The 13226-nt window shown below is 25.1% G+C and overlaps 1 protein-coding gene and 1 long non-coding RNA gene across 3 annotated transcripts; both read right to left on the bottom strand.

Moving 5' to 3' along the window:
• Positions 1-684: 684 nt before the first annotated feature.
• On the bottom strand, positions 685-6629 carry LOC145976748 (lysosomal aspartic protease-like). 2 transcript variants are annotated; one of them, XM_083108100.1, is made up of 8 exons: positions 6449-6629; positions 3824-4065; positions 2899-3017; positions 2564-2763; positions 2057-2182; positions 1848-1992; positions 1538-1630; positions 685-1434 (listed from the first exon to the last, which is right to left on the bottom strand). In XM_083108100.1, exons 1-8 carry the CDS (start codon positions 6451-6453, stop codon positions 1282-1284), a joined length of 1083 nt encoding a protein of 360 aa, XP_082964226.1. In that variant the 5' UTR covers positions 6454-6629; the 3' UTR covers positions 685-1281. The 2 variants fall into 2 exon arrangements, with proteins under 2 accessions (XP_082964226.1, XP_082964225.1); XM_083108099.1 differs by lacking the exon at positions 6449-6629 and adding an exon at positions 4908-5082.
• Positions 6630-9942: 3313 nt separating this feature from the next.
• LOC145977079 (uncharacterized) lies at positions 9943-12007 on the bottom strand. Its single transcript, XR_014440407.1, has 3 exons — positions 11747-12007; positions 11171-11511; positions 9943-11055 (listed from the first exon to the last, which is right to left on the bottom strand). It is a non-coding gene; the product is annotated as an uncharacterized LOC145977079 (long non-coding RNA).
• Between the last annotated feature and the right edge of the window lie 1219 nt (positions 12008-13226).

Here is a 13226-nt window from a genome sequence, read left to right on the forward strand (position 1 = left end):
TGACTAGACAGCCATGCAACAATGAACTTTGCAAATGATACTTTGTTCGCAAAAATTAGCATTCCAATTAACAATAAGCTCATATCAGTTGTTTTCACAATAAAGTATTGCGCTTGAAAATTAAGGCACAATTATGTACAAATTATGCAAAAATTCATTTTGATGATATACGAACTTTGTCGGTTCGCGATTAGAAAAGATTGAATTTTTCTCTTATCAAAAACTAAACAAATAATTAAAAAAATTGATGATAAAGTATACAATAAAATGTAACAATGAAAGATTTTCTACGCATTTGGATAAATTTTTGTTTCGACTTGGGACATAATTGAGCATCATCTCTTTGAAAAATTAAAATTTTAATAACTATACTTCGTTTCCTTTTTTTATTTACTCAAGTAAAAATTGTACACTCGCGTTCCATTTTAATCACTTTTACATATATGTATTGTTTCTTACATTATATGAAATATGAAATATACTTATATATATATATATATATATATATATTAATTATTATTGTATAGTATAATATTGTATGTATGTATAAGTATAAATATATATATATATATATATATATATATATATATTTATACTTATACATACATACAATATTATACTATACAATAATAATTATTTATACTATATAATAATACTTAATTATATTATATAGTAATAGTACTATTAATAAATATTATTATCTTGTTTTATCGTGTAATAATGAAGAAATTCGTCAAAGTGTACAGTTTGTAAAAGTATGTCAGCTTACGTTAACGCAATAAAAATTATTTCGTCCTAGTATAATTTTTAATTATAATTCATTTTTAACATGAATGATATGATAGTAAAAAAGGTTATTGAGCTTAATGATATTACAATTGTATTCTAGAAGGATGATACTATATTTGATATAAACTTGATTGTTTTAAAATTTAAAGATGTTATAAAACCATATCGAATCATTAAAACTATAATTACTAGTGAAAGGTATATGTTATACATCATTCTTTGTTTGATGAATGTTTTTGTAGACTTTTTAAAAAAGAAATTAAAGATTTGCACATTCTTCGAATACGTTTAAGTATCTCGTTAAGTTTGTTACGAACAATTATTATGAAAGTTATGTCAGTTATATAAGAATAATATTTGATATCAATGTTTAATCCAGGACTGTATAAAACCCACAAAATATGTCACCAAATGTACATAATTGCACATTATGTACATTTTTATTATGTAAGATGTATATTTTAAAAAAATGCTAAAGAAAGTAACTAATACTTATTTCGCCAAAGCAAATCCTATTCGGTCATTCTCCATATCAAACTCGGTGTAGTAACGGCCAATAAATGGAACGCCTAAAATCCACTCGATTTCATGCGAGTCCAATCCCACAAAGCGGCTTATACATATAGTATTATCATTATCTGGCAACTGTACAGAATTAAATATACAATGTAAACTTCTCTTATATATACTTATATATTCTTCTTCTCTTATATATACTTAATTTAAATAATTTACATATAGTACTCACCTGAATGATGTAATCTTCACCGGTAAGATTGAATGCCTTACCACCCAAAATAAAACTAATTGTAGGCAATAGACTAATTCGATGGCAGTTCACCTTTAAATAAAAGAAAATATCAAGTTAGTAACTAATTGTTAATAACTATTTGTAAACATATTAAGTATGTTCAATCGGAACGTGGATTAATGTCGTTGTTCCATAGAAGAGTATGTATTTGAACGCACCTAATATTTATTTTTATCACAATTATCAACTTTTATAATTTGTTTATCAAAGCCTACGTGCTTTGTGAAAGATATGTTCGTTTACTTACTCTTTCCTCTCCATTAATATTAACAGTTCCAATAAGGTCATTAATAAATATGATGTATTGTTTTGGTCCAACTATTGCATCAGCACTTACATCAGCGACAGCTTGACAGTTTTCATCGCACAGATTGATATAACTTGCTATGACCCTACAAAGCGATAACATTAATAATTTGTTGAAACATGATTAACGTAGTTTAAGAAATAACATACTTATCCAATATAAATTGCCAGTATCCTTTGCGACTAACAGGAATATATGTGAAATCGCCCTCATAATGAGTAGGATCGGAACCACCCAATATTAATTCACCACCATTTAACGCGTCTAAAGGATCTCTGCATAAATTGCATATTTTTTATATCATAATATGTATGTGTGCGTATGCGTGTGTGATAATTAAGATTAATTATATTTGATATAGAAATATAAATATTACTTTAATTTAAAAAGTTATAATAATAAAAAATAAATAAATAATAAATTTAATTTATATTAATATTAATAAATTTAATTTATATTAATATTAATATTAAAATAAATATAAATATACATACAAATATTATATATATATATATATATATATATATATATATATATATATATATACAGTATATATTTATATGTATATTTATATATAAATTTATATGTAATATTTACATTTATTAAAAATTCTTGCTTAGAGATATGCGTTCTTCATAAGTAGAGAAGATATATACCTATTTAGATAAAAACTGAAAACAGGTGATGACACTAAACCTTGTTCAATCATGTTGTTGAAGACGGACATTCCTCCATTGACAGATGTGTTGGAATAACCCATGCCCAAAACACCATCATATATGTAAAGATCAATTGGGTACACTGAAATGTTAGTCGCTTCTGCAAACATTTGATTCTGAACATTAAGGTTGGCAATCTATAATAAAATTGATCATGAAATAATATATTGTTATCGCTACACGAAAAAACAATATGATTGCTTAAGAAATGTTTAAATTACGATTATATATAGTTGTAACTGAATTGGATTGTTTGTTTAATGATGACTTACATTCACTATGTCAGCAGATAGAAATCCTTCCATACCAGCATTAAAGTTTTTTATATGCATCGAAGTACCATTTGCTATATATGTGCTGGATTCGGCACTATTATATCGATTATGTTTTACTGTAAAGCATATTCGGTAATATCATAAATTAGTAATATTAGAAAGATTTTAAAATATAAAAATATTGTCTTATTAATCTATAATAAATATACAATATTTTTTTAAAATTATTATATACGTATGTATATGTAAATGTGTTTGTTGAGTTAATTCTTTCATTTTTGTTTGTCAAAACTTGTTTGTATCTTCAGAGAATGAACGTGATAAATTGTTTAAATTAATTTATGCATGAAAATTCCAGTTTGCTTTTGTAATATTTACACTATAACATTAAGTATTAAATTTATATTTGTTTTCAATTTTCTAAATATTTGAAGATTATATTTGCAAAATATGATTGTAGATAGAAAAAAAAAAAAATATATATATATATATATATATATATATATATATATATATATATATTGTGTTTTACTTAACGTTAACTTTTTTTATTAACCATTAATATTAACCATTAATACTAATCATTTTAAACAAATAAGATTTTTCCTTAATAAGCAATCTGTGTGTGTGTGTGTGTGTGTGCACTCACGCACGCACACACACACATACACGCGCGCGCGCACAGAGAGAGATATTTATAATAATAAATATTAAATAAAGTGAATCGCCCAACTTATGCATGGTTACATAATAGCCGGCGCGCGATTCGGATTTGTTTGTCTAAAGAATGATACTGATTAGATGAAATTTATTTAATTGACAATTAAAATATGTATATATATATATATATATATATATATATATATATATATATATATTGTTGCGTATATCTTTATATTGCGTATACAAACAAATTACTTACAACAAGCAGCGAAGTTGCACTTTTCAGACGGGATCCAAAAATATGGGGTCCGAATATCAAATATTACTGTAAATTTTTGCGGCGGAGTTCCAATAGTAATAATGCCACTGTAATATGTGCTTAAAAAATTGTACAAATGTACTGAAGGAAGATGATCATTTAACGAACGAACTTCTCGCAAGTTAGTACCAACTTTTTTCAAAGATTGTAGAATGGAATTCCTCTTGTTGTGTAATAAAATCCTTGAAATAACATAAAAAATATTCTGTAATATATGTATATGTGTATATATTTAAAATTGCAAACATATATGTATAAAACGAATATTTGATATGACTGGCAGATATTTCCAGAATAAACATAAACTACGCAAGACTACACAAATTTGAATATCTCAGAAATTAACTATATATGACTTACATATTTACAATATAAGTATACGTTACGCATTTAAATATAAATATATCAGAAACGTTTATTAACTCGATGAGTTTTCTAAATTATATACGCTTTTCATATTGCATATGTATATATCTCTAAAGTATTACTTAACTTGTCTTTTGAATATAAATAATCTTTTAATTAATCATTATAACTTAACGGACATTGATTTTTAGTTAACGAAAATTTTGCATATAATTTTTCACAAAGAAATAATATAAAAACAAGTAACTGTATCAATTATTAAAAATGGGATACAGAAAAATATAAAGCAACTCATTATACCTATAGTTGATTTACTAACGCGTGAAAAAATAGTTTACAATTAAACGTTTTGATGACTCCAATCGCGATATTTATGTTAACGGTCGTCATTTAAATGTAGATAAAAACAAGATGGACAAAAGTGAAAGAAAGAACAAAGAGTCACTTTTTCAAAAATATTCTTTTTTTATCTACTCTTTGACTAATAAATAAAAATATACATTTTGACCAAAATTGATTTTATATGGAAGCATTAATTGCATTTGCACAAGTCACGCGGCGCTTAATCTAAGAAATCGGATGCTAACACGAGAAAAAAAATCGATTTCTATAATCTCGATATTTATCATGCCAATATATAATACAATAAAATATATACCTGTGTAATTGCCCGTCGGTCGTCATAAAGAGCACCATCACTATCATAAAAAAGCGAAACATATTTCGGATTTTATTTACTACCGAAGTCTCGATTCGTGAAAATTTGAACGACGAGTTTCTTTCGACACTTTATGACCGGGTACACAGAAAAATAAAGTGTTGTCCCTTACTAATATTCCTCTTACACTGTCGATATTCGATAGCGTTATATATATATATATATATATATATATATATATATATATATATATATGATCGCTCGTGCCCCTATGTTGAATGCTTGAACGGGCAGAGAACGCGCGAAACATTCGAAAAACTCTGATAAAGATTTCCATCGATAAATTTAATTTAAATATTTACATTCATGATTAATAATAAAAAGCAATTTTTTCGAAAGAATATATTGTTTATATTGATTAGATAGATAATCATGCATCATTAACTTTACAATAGATAATTTGTAAAAAGTAGTATTTAATTAATCAACACTTTTTTGATCCAATTCTATGCGGATAAATCATATAATTAGAAATTACTTTATTTGATAAAATCTTGAGGTTTTTAAGAAGAGAAGGAAATATACATAATCTTGAAATATATATTTGAATATCCATTAATTTCATAACATTTGCTATGAACAACTGGTTAGTTTAAAGATAATATTAATATGGATATTTTAGCTCAAGGTAATCTACAAAACTTACAAATCTATACTATATATAGATTTCTTTCATCATATAATATGTAAATTTGAAGAAAATTCAATAACACGAAATTTTGTCTGTAAATGTGCAAACGAAAATCTATAGATTAAGCCTACGAAAGAATTTTACGAAAAGAATTTTGTAAAATCTCAAATTTGTTGTGTATGAAGCAAGCTCCTTAAGTTTTTTTTCTTTATATCTTTATTTCTATTTATGTGCAAACGAAAACTCAATATTTTTGTTAATTTTGTTAATTATTTGTTAAACAATTCATCGAAGCCTTTCATTATGCTAATTATTTACGTCTATAATTCAATTGTTTTATTGCGCATTTTATCATAATCCAAATTATATTTCATTGTCAAGTGGAATAATAAAGTAACACGGATGAAATATATTTAATTCTAAATATCGTTAAATTAATAATTATTGTATAAAGCTCGCAACGAAACGATTATTTATTATTTTAGATTCTTATCACTTTAATTCTTGATTAAATTGTATACATCGCGAAATATGCATTTTGAGTATTAAATTGTCTAATTAAATGTATTATGAAAAATATTTTATAACATATTAATATTAATATATCTATTAAATGTTAATATATCTATAAGGTATTCATGTATCTCGCGTATAAAAATATTTATTTTATTTTATGTTATTATATAATTTTAAATATTTAAAATTAAAATCTGGAATGTTTTATACATACGTTATATTATACGATAATTTAGAATGTGAATCATTACAGACGAAATGAAAAAAAAAGCAAATGATATATCCATTTTGAAATTAATATAAATATGACAAATAATTTGTATATATTACTTACTGCATATGTGTGTATGTATTCTATACGTTGCCTAATACTTTTTGGGACTTCCTTTTTTTCTCTTGTATATCTTTCGTAGTTTGCTCATGGTCGTTGCTTCCTCTCGTGGCGCTTACTCACTCACGGAAACACGATTTAATTATGATTAATCGAATACGTGGGACACTTTGCACGAGACTCTCGATCGAAGTATTCATACAAAATACACACTTTGTTATATCATAAGAGAGCAACATGACTTTACACGAGATTAAAATCATTCGCTACTTGTTACAACAATGCGTATTATTATTACTGATATACGTATATATAATATACGCTATATAAAATTCGAATAAGATCAAAAGATTAAAGTAATGAATGAATTTATGATATAGCAATCGTTTAATTAATAATTAATTTATGTTTACATTTTAGAAAAACTTAAAATATTGTATGTTTGACTGTAAGTATTGTTAAATAAAGTGATAATATAATGATTATTCAAAAAATCGATAATCGAAGAAGCATAATAAAAGTTGTTTCTATTCCTTTTGTTTCAATTTTTACTTGCAATAATAAATGCTCTTTCATAAAGATTTACCGTTGCGATACAATTTCATATCATTTATCAAAAATTAATTATTTAATAATTAATAATCATAGCTAATCATGCTTAGATATTAGTTGCGATCGCGTTTAGTAAAGGAATCTAACAATTGTATGAAATGTTTGGCATTATTTCATTGCTCGAGTGTTGCCGTGCAAATGATAACAAGGTTGCCCTACATAAACAACAACGCTTTCTTCCCTTAAGAAAATCTAAAATTGTTTCAATATATACTGATTCTTTTTTTAAGAGCTCTAGCACTTGTTCATACTGTTAATGCTATGTTATTAAAAATTATTTGCTTAAATATTTTACGTACTATAACGTACATATACATAGAATATTAAATTATAATAAAAATATTTTAAGTTATAAATGAACTATCGACTCTTAAAAATATTATGTCGATATTCGAAAGTCTTAAAGTGTATTTACTATACTGTTGTTGCCTCTTTTTTCCGCGATGATGATTGATTATCTCTATGAAAACAATCTACAAAAAAGGTCCTGATGATCAAATCACAAATTTAAATACGTTTAAAAGACTTAAGACCTACGCCAGTTATTAATGCGTGAAAATATTACAAAAACATAATAAATTATATAATAAAATATCAGAAAGATACAAAATACATTAAAACGAACATGACAAACGCTCGCGTTTCGACTCAATTCGAGTCCTTTTCAATGTCAAAATTAAATATAAATTAAAACCGTTGGAGAATAGACTCTGTGAATATAAAACCGTAACGCATGAAGATTGGTAAATATAAGCGCACGGAAATATGGAAAAACGCATGATAAATCGCTCGAAGATCGCCAATACATATGAAATCGCAAATCATGATCGACTAATTACAAACATTCGGCAAATGCAACGCAAATCCGCGAATTATTTGAAAATATATTATTATTTGTCCGCCTCCGGGGCATTCCATGAAAGAGCCGTTCACCTGTTATCACAGCCATCCAAAAAAGCCAGGAATAAAGCAATCCACAGCTAATACCATCCTTCAAAGGCTGTATCTTCGAAAATTCACAGACAACGAACCGCAAGGGTCAAACACTGACCCTTGCTGACAAACAGTGTTTGACAGTGATATGAACTTTTATATTCAAAGTGGATAAAAGAATTCAAGTTATCGTAAGTATTATGACTCGTATTCGAAAAGTATTATGACTTAAAAATATCAAACAACGGTATTCTAGAAACAAATAAGATCAGTAAGATACTTGCATAGGCTCCGCACTACATCTCTCCATTATAAAACAAGATTAAAATAAAATATTTATCATACGGAATTTTGTCTCTCGTTCTTTTGGCATTTCGGAGTCCCTCCTAAGATAGATCGAACCTAACGAGATATTCCGCAAATCTAGTTGTACTCTGAAGAGCACAACAAAATAAATGAAATAAAATTAAACATGGATGTAGCACTTTCCACTATTAAACTCTAAGAATAAAAATGAAAAACGAAGACGATATTAAAATAATATAAAAATTATTTTAGCAACTGTGATATGAATTTGTTGAATAAGTACGCTTATTCGTGCTTCGGATCGAATGAGAGTGTGTGAGTGCGTGCGGTGCGAATGAGTGAGAGAGAGAATCGGAATAAGAGAACAAAGGATAAAACCTTTATTACATATGTAAGACTATAATCTAAGAAGTAAAATTAGAAAATAAAGTCCATATTAAAATAACATAAAAATTATTTTAGCAACTCTGATATGAACTTTTATATTCAAAGTGAATAAAAAAAATTCAAATAGATAAAAACAAATTAAATATAGATATAGCACTTTCACTTTTGAACCTATAAAAATTAAAATTGAAACACAAAATTCACATTAAAATAATTATCGAAATCATCGATCATTTTTCTTATACCACCAAAAACTTGATAATTAAATACAAATAAACTTTTTTTTTATTGTGATATATGTTTTGTGATTTATTCATTTTATACTTACCAATTTCTGGACCCATAATCAAATGGATATTCTTATATTATAATGCTTTAAAATGTTCTTCTTTCTTAAGAAAGAATTTGTGTAATAAATAAATATAATAACGGTAAATAACTGTAAATAATAACGGATTAGACCATTAGACCAATACTTTTCACTTCAGTGTGTAGGCAATGTTCTCAAAATAATTTCAGCGCCTTTTGGCTCTTCTAAAACATGTATCTTTATATTTAAATGTTATCATACTAAAGATACAAGTAAGTAACTTATAAATAAGACAATAGGAACATTGTTTAAATCGTCTTATGTCTTATTTTATATATTTGATATACAAAATTGCTATTGAATGAATTGCTATTGAATGATATATCTTATTATAAATTAAAATAATTTTGTCAAGTTTTTTCTTAATCAATTTTAATTTTAATTTTCATGCTTTTTTAACAGATTTAATTTTTAATTTTCTAAAAGATGAAATTTTTTAATATATAACAATATTCTTTTAAAATAAAATTTATCTCAAATTGAATAAAAAAATCTGGAATTTTATTTTTTGTCTCTGGATTTTAAGTTTTTCATTTTATCTTACTTCACTCATAATCAGAATAAATTCTAAAAATAATTATAGAAAGAGGAAAATTTGCATCTTACAGAATATATCTATTATTAGATACTATTATTATTAGATAGTATTTTAATGTTTACTTTTATTTGTATATAAGCATATAATTCTTAAATAATAAAATATGTTTGCAGTTATTTTTTTAAAAACTTATAGTTTTTAAAAGTTGTATGAATAACTATGTATGAATAACTTATTGTTAAATGCCAAATGATACAAATTTATCAAAACTTGATTTCAAGTTATTAGCAGATTTGACATATAAATAATGATATCTATCATTAATCAGTATAACTATACCGAATTCGTTTATTTGCAAAATCAATCAGATTACATAATTAAATCATTTTTATATGTACTAAGTACTTATATGTAAAAGTAAAGACGAAAATCTTTTTTTCTCAAACTTTTGTTTTCCGAACTTATATCACTAGGCATCTGAGTCACTCATATAATAATCATTATGCATATTATAATAACATACATTATTGTAAAATAAAATAATTATATTTAAAAACGAACTCACATTTTTACATCCTTTGTTAGGCATTACCCAATTAGGAGAATAACATTTCGACATCAGAATAATACGAAATACTATTTAATATATGTTTGTTGATTGAATGAATCTTTTTTGTTTTTTACTTGTTTATATTAATCAATAAATGAAATTTGTATCTGTTAGGGGTCAAATACAACGGCCATTACAATAGATTTTATGACTTTTATGCTAGCAAATTTTCCAGATATACAAATATAAGTACTTATTAAATTTATTCATAATAAACGAAACATAAATGATATTCTATGATGAATATAAAAAATATTTCTTGAATAATAATCAAGAAAATTTTTTCTTAATATTCTTTACACAAATAATAATTCGCTCGATATAATTTAGAACTAACTTACATTGACATCAGAATGATACGAAATGTTCAATATTAGTTTTTTTGTTTTTACTTATTTATTTTTATTAATCAACAAATGAAATTTTTATCTATTAAGGCTCTGACATAACCGTTATTACGATAGATCTTGCGATTTTTGCGATGCTAACAAATTTTAATATAAGTTTTAAATTGAGAATTGATAGTTCTTGATAGAACACTTCTTGACAGTCTAATAGAAGTATCTTATAAAGATACTTCTATTAGAATATCAAGAAGTGTTCTACCAAGAACTACATCTAAAAAGTGAATTATCAAGAACTATTTAAGACTTTTAATGAAAATCTATCTAAGACTTTTAATGAAAGATTTTGAGATTGTCTTTTAATGAAAAGTATTTCAGAGCTCAATCTTCTTGCATAGCAGAACTCCTCATCGAGAATCCGTATATGCTTCCAGTCAAAATCTATGGTCTATGATCAGTAATTAATGAATTCTGGATATATGTATAATCTTCTAATATGATTGCGATATTCTGAAATACGAATCTTAAACAATTTCTTGGATTGATCCACATATAAAGCATGTTGCAATTTATTTTATAAACAAGGTTTATTATGAAATAAACGAAGAAGTAGATTTTTACTTACAATATCTGATCAGGTATGTCATATTTAGTTTAGCTTGAAATCACATTACTTTATGTTATGCATTTTTTATTTCACTATATTATTGACATTTTAAGATGGGATATGATATTCTTCTGCGATCACTTTCAGTGATTTCTTTTTGCACTTGCAATGGTTCTTCCTTGATATCACTTTTTACTTATTTTTTTTTATCATCCATTCACAATCTAATTTTATATTCTCTTGAATATATTTAATTTTCCTTGTGTTTTTTAAGAAAACTTTGTGATGGGTGATAATTTTCAACCTCGCATAATATTTCGTTTAAGATATGGACTAGTATGATAACAATACATTATAATCTGAAATTATAATTTTATACTTTTGATAATCTAACATTGATAATTATTTTTTACTGAAGAGGATCCAGTTGAGGATTGAAACGTTTAAAAATTCGAATTTTAATTATTTTTTTTATTAAAAACTTCTCGAATTGTTATTTTTTCTAATTTTAGGAACTTTCAAGATTTCTACTATATTCATAAAATAAATATATGCATATATTAGAACTTACAGCTGAATAGAGATATTACATACCTTATCATAGTGGAATAGATATTTGCCGTTATTTTATCTTGAGTTGTCACGAGTCACGAAGTTGAATGTGACCCGCGATACTCCTCGACATTCAGAAGCGCTCAACTTATATATACTTAAAGAAAAGAGGAATGTAGGACTGACCGAAACACGTATCCCCTTTTTTCGCTCCTTTTTTGGCTGCTTACTCATCAGCTCTCGACAACTTGATCTTGTTGTTTGGTCCAATCTTGCGTCACTGTTATATCTTTCTTTTTTTATAATACAATTAATAAAATATTTATTTAAATTTTAATATTTTAAATTCTTATATCCTGTTATCCTTGTTTTAATATCTCATAATTTTCGTAATCTTTTCTGATATATTTTTAAAGTTAAATATTAAAAAATTAATCGTGCGGATTACGACATGGAATTTAAATATTTTTTCAAAAGAAATAAATGCGCAATGAAAATAATAATCGAATGAAAAAATATATCAAAAAAGATTACGAAAATCATGAATTATTAAAACAGGAATAAGAGGATATGTTAAGAAATATTAAAATTTAAATAAAAAAGTCTTATATTAATTGCATTACAAAAAAGAAAGATATAACAGTGAAACAAGTTGAGTAAGCAAAAAAGAAAAATTAAAAGAGCGGAGGGGATACGAGCTTCGATCAGAGTCATCACATTCCTCTCTCTTTTTAATTAAATATTATATAAAGTGATTCAAAATAAGCTGATATTTTTTAAATATCATATTCTTGAATGAATTCTAAGACGGTTTTTCCTTTTATAAAATTTTGTTCGAAGCTTAATTTTAAGCTATAATTGAAAATAGCTACTTATAAGTTCTGTACAACGGCTAGTGTGGTGCACTAATGTGATGTAATGTACTATTTGATTCGCGTATCAAAAGATTAGTGTAAACTAAGCCCCTATTATATAACTTCCCTCACACCAAAAGTTGAAAATTTAACTTCAAAATGTACTTATGTCTTTTAAATATAATAACTATATTTTTAGATTTGAACTTATTATCATATTGTTATTTTCCTTTAATATTAATTCACATTTGCAACATGTAACTGTATACTTTTTCTTAAAAACAATAATTTGTTTTTTTTGCACCAATTGATTTATCTCATTTTTCTATGCATAAAAGTATTACGATAAGATTATCGAAAATTAAATATTTTACGAGATATTTTTTTTTTTTGTCTCAAAATATATCAAATTAAAATTTATTATCTTGTAAACTGTCCAACTTCTAGTTATCTTACGCTTATAACTTTTTATGTAGAAATCTATTATGAATCTATTACATGAATCTATTATGAATCTATTTACATAAAATAATTAGAATAGTTACATTTAAAGAAACTAAGTTATTTTCCAAATATGCGAAATATGTTAATTATGAAAATATTATTTAATCAATTTATGTTCTCCTTGAAATTACTGCAACTTTTTTCCGATATATTTTTTTTAAATC

Source organism: Camponotus vicinus, unplaced genomic scaffold (genome assembly GCF_025532165.1).
Source record: "Camponotus vicinus isolate PSW18456_S1 unplaced genomic scaffold, iyCamVici1.0 SCAF_9, whole genome shotgun sequence".
Classification (NCBI taxonomy): Eukaryota; Metazoa; Arthropoda; class Insecta; order Hymenoptera; family Formicidae; genus Camponotus; species Camponotus vicinus.

What these genes read in the sequence shown, in the direction of transcription:
- LOC145976748 (XM_083108099.1), bottom strand. Translation starts at nt 4,969, where the DNA reads ATGTTTCGCTTTTTTATGATAGTGATGGTGCTCTTTATGACGACCGAC. An exon ending in ACCGACGGGCAATTACACAG is followed by an intron (nt 4,066 to 4,907) that starts GTATATATTTTA and finishes TGTTATTTCAAG; the next exon opens with GATTTTATTACACAACAAGA. An exon ending in GTGCAACTTCGCTGCTTGTT is followed by an intron (nt 3,018 to 3,823) that starts GTAAGTAATTTG and finishes TATGCTTTACAG; the next exon opens with TAAAACATAATCGATATAAT.